This window comes from Heterodontus francisci, chromosome 33 (genome assembly GCF_036365525.1).
Source record: "Heterodontus francisci isolate sHetFra1 chromosome 33, sHetFra1.hap1, whole genome shotgun sequence".
Taxonomy (NCBI): Eukaryota; Metazoa; Chordata; class Chondrichthyes; order Heterodontiformes; family Heterodontidae; genus Heterodontus; species Heterodontus francisci.
In genome coordinates this window covers 42,949,526-42,966,942 of record NC_090403.1, presented here as the reverse complement: position 1 = coordinate 42,966,942, position 17,417 = coordinate 42,949,526, and the positions used below count along the sequence as shown (strand labels likewise).

At 39.4% G+C, this 17,417-nt stretch overlaps 1 protein-coding gene across 1 annotated transcript in view; it reads left to right on the top strand.

Annotated features, from left to right (window-relative positions):
- Positions 1–17,170, top strand: part of LOC137347940 (amine oxidase [copper-containing] 3-like) — a 35,016-nt gene extending 17,846 nt beyond the window's left edge. Inside the window, exons 2-4 of the mRNA XM_068012993.1 lie at positions 11,898–12,186; positions 14,051–14,180; positions 14,743–17,170. Of these exons, the coding sequence (XP_067869094.1) occupies positions 11,898–12,186; positions 14,051–14,180; positions 14,743–15,018 (695 nt within the window). The 3' untranslated portion in view covers positions 15,019–17,170. The remainder of the gene's footprint in view (positions 1–11,897; positions 12,187–14,050; positions 14,181–14,742) is intronic.
- Positions 17,171–17,417: the final 247 nt, after the last annotated feature.

Sequence of the window (17,417 nt, the reverse complement as noted above, 5' to 3'; positions counted from 1 at the left end):
TACCAGCTCTTCAAAATTGATTGGCTTCACTATTAAGACTCCACAATGGGTGAAAGAGGGTCAGGGAGGTTAAAAAATTAAATGAATGGAACACAACCTCAACTCACTGCAACATGCCTGCCACCATTTTCACCATGGCAAATTCAAGGCATCAATTTAGGTTGAACTGCTGCTGCAAAGGGTTCCCAGGGGGTCAGGAAGCTTGGCTTTCATTAATTAACTTGCATTTGCCTGACTGAAACCTTACCTTGTTTAGCAGAAGGCTTTGTATGCCCCTGGATATAGCATGTGCAGTGTTCCTTCTCAACAGTTTGAAATGTAAAAGTTTAGAGAGCCTACTCATTCAACATTAATCTTGAGGCAAGATAGATTTAGAGATTAAACAGAGTACTTGAGTGCTTTGTAACACAGGTTTGACACTGCAGTGGATTTACAACCCATGCAATATCAAACCAAAAGCAATGTGAGACCACAAACTCCAGGGAGTCTCATCCATTTCATTCTGAAGTCAGGTCGGTCCCTCTTTCCACATTTGCACTATAATTTTAGCACTGGTGAGAAGCAGAAATTGCTTTGCGTCAATGCTAACTTAAAGTGTAAATGCACCATGACACACCCAAACCACTTGCTCATTGAATGAATACTGAAGACCACAAGTCAGAGTTGATGTGGCAAGTGGCAGAGGACAATCATCAAAGATTATGGGTAGAGCTGGAGTAATGAGGGATGAAAAGGGGAATTTAAGTGTAAATCCAACCATAAGGTTAAACAATACTAGCAATGTAAACCTATCCCATATATGAATGCAGATATATAGCAAGGATCACAAACGGTCACAGCTGGGGTCATGGAAAAGACCACAGTTCAAATACTGAGTGCAAAACTACTGCACCAGTAAACATAGTTGGATAGGTGTAGATTGCAGAATTACTTCATTTAACATGAAGAAGACAGAGGTACAGATTCCCTAGAGTCCACTCCTACCCACCAAGCCAATGACATCTCAATCCAGCAGCAACTATCCCAATCTGGTCAAGAAGAGTCTAGATCAACTTGCCCCGGACAACACTCCAGAAGGTGAGACACTTTCTCTCGAAATTGTTCTGGTATAGTTGCGGATAAATCTACTTAGGCAGGACCATGTAAATTCAGGTGCACCACATTGGTATCTTTGCTTGACATCACATGAATGGGGTAGTGTAAGATGGGAGGTTGAATAAGTGGTCTTTGAATATCTTTGAGAGACTTAAGAGGCACCATAAAGGATCTAGGTAAAAGGAATTGCCAGTGATGCATTTGTCCTATTTGACAACTGATGCTCAGTAAACTACAGCCAATAGACAGGTCCAAAAAATGGGTGAGAGGTTCTCCAATTAATATCAGAACCAAAGTATAGAATTGGTCATGCACTTTCTTAATCAAAAGTAAATATGACCTTGACATTATCCTGCATGATGGTATCCTATGGTATGAAACTCCTTTCTCTGTTAATTTAACGGAGTACATCTGGTAAAATAGTGGAGAGGAATTTCATGTGAACATGTGAAGCATTGATATGCTGTACAGTATAATTTCAAGGCCATGATATTTATTGGTATTGTATTTATCTTGATAGTAAGACATTGATCTGTCATCTTGAGTGTTTGAAAATGTTTTCTGCAATTATCAATGTGACATATTTACCCGTGTGTAGCCTAGAAATTGTTGTAGCTAAGCAAAAGTTAATGGTGTGTTTCAGACGGTTTAGAGAATAGGCTTCTCTAAAGAATAGAGAATAGTTTCCCGGCCCCAACCACCTCCTCTTCACTATGGCTGTCCAATTTCTCTACACTTCCATCCCCCACCAGGACGGTTTGAGGGCTCTCTGCTTCTTCCTTGAACAGAGGCCCAACCAGTCCCCATCCACCACCACCCTCCTCCACCTGGCTGAACTTGTTCTCACATTGAACAACTTCTCCTTCAACTCCACTCACTTCCTTCAAGTAAAAGGCGTTGCTATGGGTACCCAATGGGTCCTAGTTATGCCTGTCTTTTTGTGGGATATGTCAAACATTCCTTGTTCCAGTCCTACTCAGGCCCCCTCCACCAACTCTTTTTCCGGTACATTGATGACTGTATTGGTGCCGTTTCCTGCTCCCGCCCCGAACTGGAAAACTTTATCAACTTTGCTTCTAATTTCCACCCTTCTCTCACCTTTACATGGTTCATCTCCAACACTTCCCCTCCCTTCCTCGACTTCTCTGTCTCCATCTCTGGGGATAGGCTGTCTACTAATATCCATTATAAGCCCACCAACTCCCACAGCTACCTCGACTACACTTCTTCACACCCTGCCTCCTGTAAGGATTCCATTCCATTCTCCCAGTTTCTCTGTATCCAACGCATCTGTTCTGATGATGCTACTTTCCATGACAGCGCTTCTGACATGTCTTCCTTTTTCCTGAACTGAGGATTTCCCCCCCCCCACTGTGGTTGACAGGGCCCTCAACTGTTTCCGGCCCATTTCCCGCACCTCTACCCTCACCCCTTCCCCTCCCTCCCAGAACCACGACAGGGTTCCCCTTGTCCTCACTTTCCACCCCATCAGCCTCCACATCCCAAGGATCATCCTCTGCCATTTCCACAACCTCCAGCGTGATGCCACTACCAAATGCATCTTTTCATCCATTCCCCTGTCAGTATTCCGAAGGGATCGTTCCCTCCGCAACACCCTGGTCCACTCCTCCATTACCCCCACCACCTCGTCCCCTTCCCACGGCACCTTCCCCTGCAATCGCAGGAGGTGTAATACCTGCCGATTTACCTCCTCTCTCCTCACTATCCCAGGCCCCAAACACTCCTTTCAGGTGAAGCAGCGATTTACTTGTACTTCTTTCAATGTAGTATACTGTATTCGCTGTTCACAATGTGGTCTCCTCTACACTGGGGAGACCAAACGCAGACTGGGTGACCGCTTTGCAGAACACATCCGCTCAGTCCGAAAGCATGACCCTGAGCTTCCGGTTGCTTGCCATTTCAACACTCCTCCCTGCTCTCATGCTTACATCTCTGTCCTGGGATTGCTGCAGTGTTCCAGTGAACATCAACACAAGCTCAAGGTACAGCATCTCATTTACCGATTAGGCACACTACAACCTGCCGGACTGAACATTGAGTTTAATAATTTCAGAGCATGACGGGCCCCCCATTTTACTTTTATTTTTAGTTTTTTTTTTCTTTTTTATATATATTTTTGTTTTATTTTATTTCATCTTAGTTTGTTCAGTTTGCTTATCCATTGTTTTTTTTCATGTTTGTACTTGCCGCTGTTCAATTTTCGGTCCGTTAACACCCTATCTGTACTAATGCTTTGTCTTTCAACACACCATTATTGTTTGCCTTTGCTCCGTGACCTTCTGATCAGCTATTCTGTGACCTTGTCCTATCTACACCTTCTCCTTTTTTATCTCTTGCCCCACCCCTGCTTTGCTTGCTTAAAACCTTTCACATTTCCAATATTTGCCAGTTCTGAAGAAGGGTCACTGACCTGAAATGTTAACTCTGCTTTGCTCTACACAGATGCTGCCAGACCTGCTGAGTATTTTCAGCATTTCTTGTTTTTATTTTAGATTTCCAGCATCCGCAGTATTTTGCTTTTATATTAGAGAATAGGCTTACTTGGCTGTTAACCCCTGATATTCCTGGCTATGATGCTGCACAAATTGGCTGCAGTTTTTCCTACCTTGCAATTAAGATTACACTACAATTGGCTATAAAGCGCTTTGGGATGTTCTGAGGTCCTGTAAGGCTCTATGTAAATGGACATTTGTTTCTTTATTTTTATTGTCATTCCTGTGAGTTCCTGGCTCCATAGAACTTAGGCCAGTGCAGCAGTCAAATGTGTTGACCCACATCTAAATGGCTACAGCATTGATTTAAACTGCTACAGTTTTGGTTTGGAAAACAAGGGTTTGCCATAAGAAATTGGAGGAAAATGGGTGCTTGTTCCTTGCAAACTAACCAGTTGCCATTGCAGCACTCTTATAGGAAGTGTGGGTCAGAAGGGTTTGAAGAGCATATTCCTCAAAAAATAGTCTCTCAAAAAGGTAATGACAGGGTCACTACTTTCTGCAACATCCAGAAGTCCCAGATACAAGAAATAAATACTTGCATTTATATGCATTTATATTGTCTTTCACATCCCCAGGACATCCTAAAGCATTTTCCAGCCAATTAAATACTTTTGAAGTGTGGTCATCGTTGTAATCCAAGAAACACAGCTGCCAATGTCTGGAATTCTCTACCCCAGAGAGTTGTGGAGACTAGATTACTGAAAATATTTAAAGAGGAGGTAGATGGATTTTTGAAATATCGGGGAATGAGGGCTATGAGGAGCTGGCATGAAAGAGGAGTTGAGGTCTGGGGCAGATCTGCCGATCTTATTGAATGGCGGGGCAGGCTTGAGGGGCTGAATGGCCTACTCCTGCTCCTATTTCTTATGTTCTTATGTTCTTTTGTGCATGGCAAACTCCCACAAATAGCAATACAATCATAACTAGATGATGGCCTGGATTTCATGGTCAGTGGCAAAGCAAAGGCACTTGTCACTGACCTGAAAGAAAGCTGTCCACAAAGATCTAGCAATCTCTAGCACAAATTTCCCCTTTCCTGATGTCAGTTTGAACCTGGTACCAAGTAAAGGGGATCTCCAGGTGTGAAACAACAGTGATATCAGCAAGCAGGGTAAGCAGCCATTCACATTGAAGTATTCTCACAGACAGCAAACGAGGAAGAAAATACATTGAATGTTTCACTTTGAATTCAGATTTAACAGAGAGTGAAATAAATGATTGGGACATACACGTGGGATTAAGGTAGAAGCTCAAATGTCATAAATACATTTTTTTAAAAAGCATTTATTTAAAAAATATGTTAATCTTTTTATCATAATAGAGAACTATGACATTCCACAAATGTACAATTAGCTTTTCAGAGACAGTGAAGCTGTTCAGCAGTAATTACGAACATAGCCGCCATTGAAAACCCTGTTACACCTCATTCAATGTGTAACTTTTTCAAAGGTTTTTACAGTGAGACAAATAGTGTAAAAGGGCAAATTTTTGTCACTTAAGTGATTTTTACTTATTACATCCTCTGGCAACTTCAACAGCACACCCCATGGGGAAGCGTAGAATCACTCACAGTAACTTTTAGATTTCCACATTCAACTGCACATGTGCAGAATCTGAAGTTGCTGTCAGTTTCAGAGATATAATGGCAGCGAATGCTGACAGTTTTGCCATCATTACAACCTTAAAATCCAAGACAATCTAATTTTTAATGATGTCGATTGGGAAATAAATATTGGCCAAGATACAGGTCAAAAAGGTGGCATATCTCAAGAACGTTGCCACAGTAAAGCTACAGAACCACTTCTATGTTAAGGAACAGCATTAAGTATGCATGACACTAATGAGTTATAACTAGTTTACTGCTGCCTCATCCAAAGCATTCATACAAATATATCCTTTGGAGTCCTACAAGGAGACAAAGAGCCTATTGATTGCTTTCCACACATAACTGTTCTGCAACATGACATGAATTGAAACAGCAACTCAGAACTGAAACTTATGTTCCACTGAAATCTTAAATGGACTTGAGGCAGAAACATGATGCATGTTCACTTAATGCCACCTAGGATAACTGCAGAATGGGTCGATGCCCATCACTGAATGCTCGTTAAACTTACAACATCTCGAGTACTTCTCTGTTTGCAAAGCGAGATGGCATATGATAAAAAGCAGTAGACCCAAATTGGTGGAGTACCCAGAAACTACAAGCCTAGACTTTCTTTGAGGAGGCCGCCCTGAACTTAATTGATAAAGAGACCAGAGGAGAGTGAAACCAAAGGCCCACCTTAATGTCTAGTACTATTCTCTTTTTGTCATATCTTGTTTCCCATTCATGCGTTGACATACAAGTATACATTTTTCCACGAAAACATCAGGTACAGTATATTGCAATGCATGACTGTGTGAAGGTGCCTTTTGGCCTGGAAAAAACATTTGTAAAGCAATTCCAGTGTACCTAAGAAAGCCTGCATCTCACAGTACTCTGTACCACTCTCACCAGCTTTCACAAGCTTCAGTAGTCACACACACTCTGTAAAAAGTAGGGAATGAGTTTGAGGAGGTAGCATCAGGGGAGTCACTACACATGAGAGAAGAGGAGTAAGTGGTGGTGACAGATGAGGAGCAAGCACCTCCTGCCCAGAGGGTGGTGTGATTCCTTCCTCAGTCCTAATATTTGGGGACCCAGACTTCACAGATCTTACTCATAAAAAATGATGCTTTTCTGACCAAGTCTTTACACTGACAGAAATTTCTAGGCTTTATATCTGGTAGCTGTCTTCGTGGTTCAGCACCTTGTGCCAAATTAGCGTGAGTCAGTAAAATGAAAGCCCATGGGATACAGGGGGATGTGGCAGGCTGGATCCAAAATTGGCTCAGTGACTGGAAACAAAGGGTAGTGGTCGATGGATGTTTTTGTGAATGGAAGGCGGTTTCCAGTGGTGTTCCACAGGGCTCATTGTTGGATCCCGTGCTGTTTGTGATATATATTAATGATTTTGACTTAAATGTGGGAGGCATGATTAGGAAATTTGCTGATGACGCAAAAATTGGCCGTGTAATTGATAGTGAAGAGGATGGCTGTAGACTCCAGAATGATATCAATGGTTTGGTTGAGTGGGCGGAAAAGTGGCAAATGGAATTCGATCCAGATCAGTGTGAGGTAATGCAGTTGACCAGGGCAAATAAAGTGAGGAAATACACAATAATTGGGAAGATATTGAGAGGGATAGAAGAAGTGAGAGACCTTGGGTGCATGTCCACAGGTCCTGAAGGTGGCAGGATAGGTAAATAGAGTGGTGTAGAAGGCATATGGATTGCTTTCCTTTATTGCCTGAGGTCTGGAATACAAAAGCAGAGATGTAATGCTGGTTAGGCCACAGCTGGAGTATTGCATGCAGTTCTGGTCACCACATTACAGGAAAGACATAATTGCTGTGGCGAGAGTGCAGAGGAGATTTACAAGAATGTTGCCAGGGCTTGAAAGTTGCAGCTATGAGGAAAGATTGGATCGGCTAGGGTTGTTTGCCTTAGAACAGAGGAGGCTGAGAGGTAACTTATTTGGCCGGCACAGACATAATGGGCCAAGTGGCCTCTTCCTGTGCGTTAAACATTCTATGATTCTATGACTTGATTGAGGTGTACAAAATTATGAGGGGCATAGATCGAATAGACAGGAAGGACCTGTTTCCCCTGGCACAGAGGTCAATTACCAGTGGGCACAGATTTAAGGTGATTGGTAGAAGGATTAGAGGAGACATATGGAAAATCCTTTTAACCCAGAGGGTGGTGGGTGTCTGGAATTCACTGCCAGGAATGGTAGTGGAGGCAGAAACCCTCAATTCTTTTAAAAGGTACCTGGACATGCGCCTGAAGTGCTGAAATCTGCAAGGCTATGGACCACGTATGGGAAGGTGTGATTAGATTGGGCAGCTAGTTTTTTCGGCCGGCGCAGACACAATGGGCTGAATGGCCTCTTTCTGTGCTGCAATTTTTCTATGGTTCTATGGAGTTGAAGTCTTCCTGATGGGAATCACATTCAAACCTTTTCTACTAGGCAGGAAAGTAATGAATGGATACAAAATTTACAATAATGCTGTTATACTATTCAATTCACATAGCTGTATTAGTTTGACATTTTATGCTGACTATGAGAACTTTTGTAGTTCATATAGGAAATGATTGTAACTGCAAATAATCTCAATAATGTTCACAAATAATGACCATCTCGGAAAGGAAAGGAAAAACGAAAGGAAGACTTGCATTTATATAGAACCTATCATGACCACAGGACATCATAAAGTGTTTTACAGCCAGTGAAGTCCTTCTGAAGTTTAGTCACTGATGTAATATAGAAAATGCTACCAACTGAGCCACTGTTGTCATGGATTCAAGGTTATATGTAGTTTTTGAGTATTATGGGGATTTTGTATTGAAATCCAGAGCTGAAGCCCATAAAATAGAGATTTTGAACTGAGAAATATGATAGCTGCTTTTTAGTGATCAAAAGCACAACCATACTTTTGCATTCAAAGCACATTTTGCTGGTAGAGGTGACAAGTTCACAGCCTGACTATGTAACAAGAGCAAACTCGTTAAAGCTTCAGGTAACTCCGTGCCAATAGCGGTAATACATAATCCACCATTTAGCGAAGAAACTGTGGTGTGTCTGCTTTGAAAGAAAGGATGTCATTACATGGTTTCAGGAGCACTGAAAGTTGACACAACACAAGACACAAGAATTTGGTGAGATGGTTAATCATGGACTGCTGCCAATTGAATATTCACATAATCTGATTGAACATCTAACACAAAACTGGAAGAAGCTCAAGCAAAGACATGCCAGTTATGAATTAACTGCAGTCATTGTGTAAAAAGTGATGGCTTAAAGTAACAGCACTTTTTTATGATTGATGTTACGTTTTCGAGCTGTTTAGCATAATCACATGGATTATCAAAAGAAAATGCAGAATGTTCTGAACAAGTTCAAAACTTTGTCAGCCAAGGTGAGATCTCATGTATGAGATGTGTTCAACTCAAGAAATCAGATCAGTGGAAAATTGAGAGAGTTATACCATAAACAACTTCCAGATTCTTGTGATTTTGGTTTGGTTTTAAATTGGGTTTGGATTGAGATGTAGTCATGTGGCCGAGAATGAAATCTCTGGTTGAAACAACAGAGTTTCAAATGAAGCAGACAGGTAGGTAAAAATGGAATTCCAAGAATAAACTGCTTGGTAGGAAAGTCAGTTACTAAAAAGTCAAACTGGTTAATGAAGAGTTAATAGAGATTGTTGTGGACAGAGATGTAGGAAGTGTAGTTTACAGATAAAAGAGCAACCAAACCCATGGAAGCAAATGAACAAGATTTCAAGTACACTTACACAAGTGAGGAAGTGTAGGGTTTAGGAAAAACTGCTTCAAAACAATTGTGTGTGACATTAAGGGTCACTGGTGAGGATGACATTAGGTTTTAGCTGGATTATGGAGCTATCTGCAAGTACTTCCTCTCAAAGAGAACTCAGATGCAATGGGAAATACAGACAATCCCTTTCTCTGAAGCAGAAAAGCTGAGTTGAAAATATATAATAGTTCTGTCTTTTATCCAGTAGGCATATTAGACTGAATTTCACTTGAGAAAGATTTACACATAATGTGGATTAAGTTATCACACCCATGTTGAGTGTGAAAACATGTCACAAGCTCTGCAAATGCTAAAAGCCCCTATGTATCCATCCTGTAAAGATCATAACAACTGGTCATCTATAGAATCAATGAAATATTAGGCAATGAATAATGTAATTAGTAAAGAGAGAAAGATACAATACTTCGGCCACATCATTAGAGCAGAAGGTAGTCAGACAATTATTGGAAGTGAATTTCGATGGAAAATGTAGGAGAGGGAAGCAGAGAAGAAAATGGATGACAGATATAATGGAGTGGATGCAGTTGACCTATGCAGAATGTGTAAGGGCAACACAGGACAAACAGAGGTGGAGATCCATGACAGTCGACCTTCTGAAAAGAAGATGACATCAACGAAGGAAAATGAATAATATATGAAACATATAAAGCATATGGTGATGTGTTTGAAGGCCTGAGGTACCATGTTGAAGTAGATCCAAGCAGTGATGAACATTCCAAAAGTTTTCTATTGTATGGAGGGATATCCTGATCTCCTGGTAACAGTAGAACTGTTCTCTCCTGTAAGTGGGTTTACAACCTATGTATCAAGTATGGGTACAGTTCTGAAACTGAAAAAGCTGTGAATCTATATTGATCTTAAGGACTTGCACAAGGCAATTGTGCTTGGTAAACAATTCAAGAGATTCCCATGAAACTGAGGTAAGGTTTTCTCATAGGTGCTAAAGATAGTTTCTAAGTTAAGCCTACAAAAAGACCACAGTTTACTGACAGCCTTGGGAAATATTGCTGTCTGTGGATGCCATATGACAATGCATCTGTTTCTGACAAAGACCAAAAATGCATGCCTTTAATACATTACAAGCAGCTTTTTAAAGCTTCAGCCAATAAACACTTGAACTCTACCAGGTGCCTTTAATTGTGTGAATACCATTTCCCATAAATATTGTAACATTTTAAAAAAAATAACAAATTAATACATAGTCCCAACACCATTCAAGTTTAACATACAAATTGATATATTCAACATTGAAGGTGCACAAAAACCTGACTTCACACACAAGTGTAAACTTGTCTAAGAATTTAGTACAGTAGGACAGAGGCTCACTGGCCTGTCAAATTTATGAACACACATTTTCAGTGACTTAAGCAGTCCATTGTGTCTATTCCCGTGCCATCTCTTTTAAAGAGCTACCCAGTTAGTTCCACTCTCCCGCTCTTTCACCCTAGGCCTGCAATGTGGGCAGAAAAGTAGCAATCCTAATAAGGAGACTGGAAACTGCATTAGGTTTAGAAAATAACGTGGAACTAACCATCACTAACCATTTTTTGGATGAGAACATGAAGACATGACTATTTCAGGGTTTATTATAGAATATGTCTGCATTTTAAAGACAGTGACTGGAACTTCGTATGATTCTATGAACTAGCAACTTTTAAGGCTATTATGACACAACTTTTGCATGCTGTGAAGTAGTTTTGTCTTTGCAACAATGTAAAATGTGCAGGATAACAGCAACCAGTGTGCGTTTCAGCTTTGCACTAGTTCGGGGGTTAGCAATCTTTTTTAACTGAAGAGACTGTTTTTTAAAAATTGCCTAAAATAAAAACTATTGAGAGCTGCAAGATGAATTGCCTCTGGTAGAATGCATAATTTGCATATATAATAAATAAAATACATGCATTGAATTTATGTATCAATAGAAAAAATTGAAATTAAAATATAATAAACCCGGAATTATATTTTTTGATATTTTTTGCATCTTTTTTGATTTTTTTTCTGTATATCTCCGGTATATGCATGTTCAGGTTTTATGCGTCAATTTGCATGAATTATGCATAAGCATGTTCGGAAAGAAAATGTTAAAATGGTGAACCATATTAATTTAATGGAGAAGCAGTACGTTTCCACTTTGAAGTAAAAAAGCAATAAGAAATTTACATATAAAACTGAAAGAATGCTTTTAGTCTTTGTGCTTTCATAACAGCTCTAGTGATAAATGGATTTCTTTACCATAATTTTGTCAGTAATGTCATCCTTGAAACAAACTTTAACAAGATGCGTAAAATTAAGGCAATTCTTTGGCTATTCATTTTCATTATTAAAAAAGAGCTTCTACTAGCACATTTAGAATACATTATCAACTCAGATATACTTAAAATATTAATGGTCGCAACCATACAATCTGTTCCTCAAACCAAAGGCATTATCTATAACCACGGTGTAGCTCTACCACTCCAACAGGAGAAAAGTGATGTTTTTCGTTAAAATAATCATTTGAAACTGCAAAGTGCAGCATAATGATTAGCCTTTTATCCCCACAATAAAAACACAGCTCTTACTTATCGTGACTTAATTATTTTTAGCCTTTTTCATGATAATGCAATCCAACTGGCAAAGATTGGGAACCGGATGGTTGCCGACACCTGTACTAGTTGCAACATAAAGGAATTAAGGATTCAGAGCAGAATGAGTTGTTCTAAGTTCCTTTGTCAGTGGTGTTTTGGTTTATATTCTGCATACTATGAGTGCATATTCCAAAACCAGGTGTTGCTGGGAATAGCTGAAAGATGAAAATCTAATACTGTATTATCATTTTACATTTTGGATGATCATCATTTCATACCTACTTTTGCTTCTTTTAGGAACAAGAAACTCTATTGAAACAAAAGACGTGGAATACAAGCTCAAATCAGTCCCATGGAAAAGTGATCAGGAGGTATATGTACCCACTGTGAAAAATCAGATATTAGGCACAGAAAAGGAAGCAGCTTTCAGAGCCGGAACAAAAGTGCCTAGATATCTGAATTTTGTAAATCTAGATCATACAAATAACTGGGGCCATTATCGTGGCTACAGGATTCAAGTAGTAAGCTTGAACCCTGACAGGGTTCCAGAAGAGATTCCAGAAGAGAAAGCCATCTCCTGGCAAAGGTATGGAAGATTTACCTCTTGGTTACTGTATATTACCTGACTTTGTGGCACTCTCGCTCTGCCAGGTTACAAAAATAATGCAACTGATCTTAGACTTCTTGCAATAGTAATCTACTTTGGGGCCCTGTTATTTAGTTTTTTGCGTCATTTATAATAAATACCCTGTTTTAGTTGCATCTACAATGCTAAAATTTTGCATAGGGGAGATGTAAATGCATTAGTAAATGTGATTAATTCATACATCCATACTTACACAAGATTCCATTTAGGCAAGCTTTATATTTCCCTTGATATCACCATTGGACTGTGACTTGTTATCCTATAGGGAAGGATATATTAAAAAAGTGGAAATATCATGTAAACTAGTTGATGCTCCATGACCTGCCCATGACAAGATTGTGTCATTCTGTCTTCCTCTGCTTGTCTGTCACTATCTTTTTCTATATTGTTTTCTGTTTGCTTTCCACTTTCTGTCTCCTTTCTCTCTCTGTTTGCCTCTCACATGCTTTCATCTCTGTATCTCTCTATTTGTCTATGACCCACTTCTCACTCTCCTTTCCTTTGTGTAGGTCTTGCCTAACCTTTTCTCCTCTCTCCTTTGTACCTTTTCTGTCTGCTTCTCACACATGTTCTGCCTTCCTCTCTGTATGCCTGTCTTTCCATATTACTGGCAATCGATATGTCCCTTTCATTCACTTTGCTTTTTTCTCAGCAGTACTGTCTTCTTTTCTGTTTTGAGCCTTCTGCTGCCATGGCCCTAAGCTCTGGAAATACCTCGCTAAACATCTCTGCCTCTCTTTCCTCCTTTAAGACCAAGCTTTTGGTCAACTGCCCTAATATGTCCTTATGTGGCTGCTTGTCAAATTTTGTTTTATAACGCCCCTGTGAAGTGCCTTGGGACATTTTATTACATTAAAGATGCTATATAAATACAAGTTGTTTTTGTTGTATGGTCTTCATTCTTTCCTTTACTTCTCATTTGTGATGGGGAGTCAAGAGCAAGCTCAGGATTCCAAATTTCTGCTAACTTCAGATATTATCAGACTTCTTTCTAGGAATGGGTAAACGGGGGATTTTGCCATCTTTTTTCTTTTGTACAAAGGGTAGAAGCAGACAGGGGGCAGGGCAGGGCACCAGTTCATTCCATATTCATCTGTGCCAGATTTCAAGGCCTATATACCTGCAGCCTTAAAGATGGAAAGCTTTTAATAATACAGGTAGATCAGGATAAAGGAAGAATCGTAGTAATATCGAGCTTACCCTTCTGAGTCTAGGCTATGTAGATAAGATTGAGGGAGTTGTGTATTGCATCCGGTCTGTCAAGCTGGGTGTAGAAATGTATGGAAAAATGGTACATTTCTCAGGATTGTAACGCCTTACCTTGCAAGTCCTTCATCCAAGGAATGGAACTAGTTGCATCCTTGGAGATTTCTTTTGGCTGGACAGTGACAATTTCCCAAATAAGGGGATAACATAGAAAAGGGATACAAAGGAATGCATTGTACACCATTTGTGTTCCTCCAATTCCGGCCTCTTGAGCCTCCCTGATTTTAATCACTCTGCCATTGCTGGTCGTGCCTTCAGCTACCAAGGCCCTAGGCTCTCGAGTTCCCTCCCTATACCTCTCTACCTCACTTTCCTCCTTTAAGGCATTCCTTAAAACTGACTTCTTTGACCAAGCTTTTGGTCATCTGCCTTAATACCCCCTTATGTGATATCAAATTTTGCTTTATGACACTCTTGTGAAGTGCCTTGGGATGTTTTATTATGTTAAAGGCTAGTAATGGATACAAGTTGTTGTGGTATTTGAATCTGCGTGTTCCATGAACAAGATGAGTTAACAATGTTGTTTCATCCAACATAGGTACCAGTTGGCAGTGACAAAGTACAAAGATACAGAGCAAAGAAGTAGCAGCATTTACAATCAGAATAACCCTTGGAAGCCTGCTGTTTATTTTGACGACTTTATCAATGATGAAAGCATTAAAAATGAGGTTTGTTTATAGATGTGTATAAACAATTTGTTTGACTGTCGAGATACATTTGTCCTGGATCTGCAGACTATGGATTACAATCAGGATTCCGCACAGAAAGTGAAGAGGGGTGTGTGAGTCATTCTTGCACACCCAATGATGTTTGCTAGATAATTGCACTGTGCAGTGTGATAAACCATGGTAAGCCAGAAAGTCTGTGTTGAATTAGCTGACCCTAGCCAGGCAGCAGTTGGGGTATATTATTAGTATCATCAACCCTGGACTAAAGAAGGCAAATTTTGTTAAGCTTTCATATTGATGAACTCTGCCGAAACATGCTCATGTGTGATCCTAGAATTGGGATAGGCCTTGTTGCCTTTACTGTTCACTAGCTAAGCTTCCCGCTCATGAAGAAGGAACCCACTGCTGATTCGCTATGAGCCCTTTTTATGCTGCTAGCATAGACCAATGTCACCCCCAGTATTTTAGGAAAGGAAAGGAGAAAATTGGTGGGAATTTGTTTTTTAATGATGTATATGCCAATTGGTAACAATACTCCTATTTTCTTCATGTTTATGAACAGGACCTGGTAGCCTGGATTACAGCTGGCTTTCTCCACATTCCCCATGCAGAAGATGTTCCCAATACTGCCACAACTGGAAATGGTGTTGGCTTCTTCTTAAAGCCAGTCAACTTCTTTAACAGTGATCCATCTGGTTACTCTCGAGACTCCATCTACATCGATTCTTTCCAGGAAGCAGATAGATGTGAGAACAACCCCATGGCATGTACACCAGAACTCGCTTCCTGTATACCCAATCTCCCAAAATTTACCTATGGAGAAGACAAGAAATATTAGCTATTTATACTTAACATGACTTAATTATAGTGAGTAAGCAAGCTAACTGTGACTGACCACCACTTTCAATTTAACCCTAAAGTGTATTTCTTTGTGAGAAATCGTTTTTATAGGCCCCTGTGGTCTACTTGAAATTTCTCCAATTCTAGTCATTGGGGATTAGATTGACTTTATATCTGAATTGTTTTGTTATATTGCTGTTACTGGTCCTATTAATCTAACATCAAATGATAAAGGAAAATAGAGGGTAGATTTCACAATTCCTGCTCTCAACACAAAGCCTTGTGTGCTTGAAGTGCAGAGGCTGGTGGGCCCCACAAGATTCTTTATCCATTAAATTTTAACAGAATCACAGAATCACTGATTTAATCGACAGGTCATCTTGTCAAGGCTGGGTACCTTCTTGCTTATACTCCAGACGTGCACAGCTGATGCACAAAGCTTAGCGCCAGGAAAATAAATTTGTAAAATCTACCCTTGAATCTATTATGTGTGTAAACAACTTTATGCTCAGTAGCTCACAAATTGACCAAATTCATCATGCCTTGATGTAATGGATTGTTTAATTGAAAACTTGACACACAAGAGAACTTCTTTAAACGCTCGGGCTCGAGCTGATATATCATTACAATTTAATTGAAGATACGTCCTCACCAGCAGTTAGACGTGGTAAATGTCTCCAAAAATGAGATGAGCCATCTAAATTATGATTAATTCATTTATTGTAACTAAGTTCAATTTCATTTTTATATTAAAGTCTTCAAGGACTTTTACAAAGTTTTGGGAACTGCATTCCAAAATTGGAGCTGTTTATAATTCGAGTTGAAGATTTCTAGTGACTGAAGAAGTAAAATTCTGTTTTTATTACATGGAATTTTTGAATCTTTCCAGGATTTTTACCAGTATTTTGGGGATTGAACTCCAAGATCCCATCTGTTTATTCTTCCAAATAAGGATAGAATCATAAACTGAGTCACAGCAAGCTTCACAAAGCAAGATATTTATCACATCTCACTGTTTGTTTGCCTATCTATTTGTAAACATTTTTATAACTTCATTTTTAAATACATTTTTATATTTTTATATTGCAAGCATGCCATCTGGTAACAATAGTACCGTGTGCTACATATTTCACAATGTCACATATTTCGGCATATGCTGACGATGCCACATTAGTGAGCCACTTTAATAAGATATATATAAAGGAATAAATAAATGTATAACCGGAGTTATAACCCTCATCATCTGAGGTCATGTGACATTATCAATATTATTTTTGAATCACAGAGCCTCATCGCTAGGGAAGCCCCAGGTGTGGTAGTAACCACAGTTACAATGTGTAAATACTGGCAATACCGGAGCAGGGAAATGATCTTCAACAATAAAGCCATCTGTTATTGATTAGCAGGTCTACATTCGGCAGACTGGACACGTGGTTTCTTGCCCTACATCAGGTAACACTATGGAAACTATATCAAGCCATTTTCTGCAGGAAAAATTATCTCTGTAAGACAGTGATCTTTTTGATTGGATGGATTTCCATTGAGGAGATAATGTGTCAGAGTTAACTTAAAAATTATTTCACTCCACAGTTGCATCTGTGATAAATCAGGATTCATTCCATGGACCTTGTATAATATCTCTGTGCACAGATTTTTTTTGTTAATCTTAAGAAACAGATGAAAAATAAAACACAACAAAGAAAAGTAATGATTATCTTCCTTCAAACTTGGTTACTGATGTTCTGGCAGGCTGCTTGTGATTATCTTAAAGAATGCAGTCGTCCCAATGAAAGTAAAGCAGAAATTAAGCCAAATTGGCTCAATCTTTCTTTTGTTTTATGCAAAAAATGTTTTCACTTTTCTGTGTTTAGGAACTGTTTCCTATGGGGTACACGATAAAATGAACAGTCTGGGACATAAGACATAACAAGTGGGTTATTGGTTATCAATATTGATAGATCAAGACTTTCTGGCTAGGAATTATGGAATGCCTGATTATGTGCTGTTAAAGAATTGTGGCATACCTGTTGTCATCATAACCACTGTGGGTTATAAATGATGCAATCTTGTAATATGAATCTAATCTATTTACCATTCAGATTGTTTCTAATCAGACGTATGATGTACAGATGAAACCTTTTTGAAACTATTGTGACCATCTTATAAAAATGATGTGGGATCTGAATTTCAGCTGCCATCTCTGATATTCAGCAACCGCACAACATTGTCCAGTGATATCGCTATGGTAACAACTTAGTGCAGCATCGTTACATGTTCACCATTCCCCCATATCCCCTCCCCATGACAAAGAAGTTGATGTAGGGGAGCAAAGTTCATGCAATTAAAACCAGTTGCTGGCATAGATGAGTATATTGTACCATCATTGTATGAGAACCA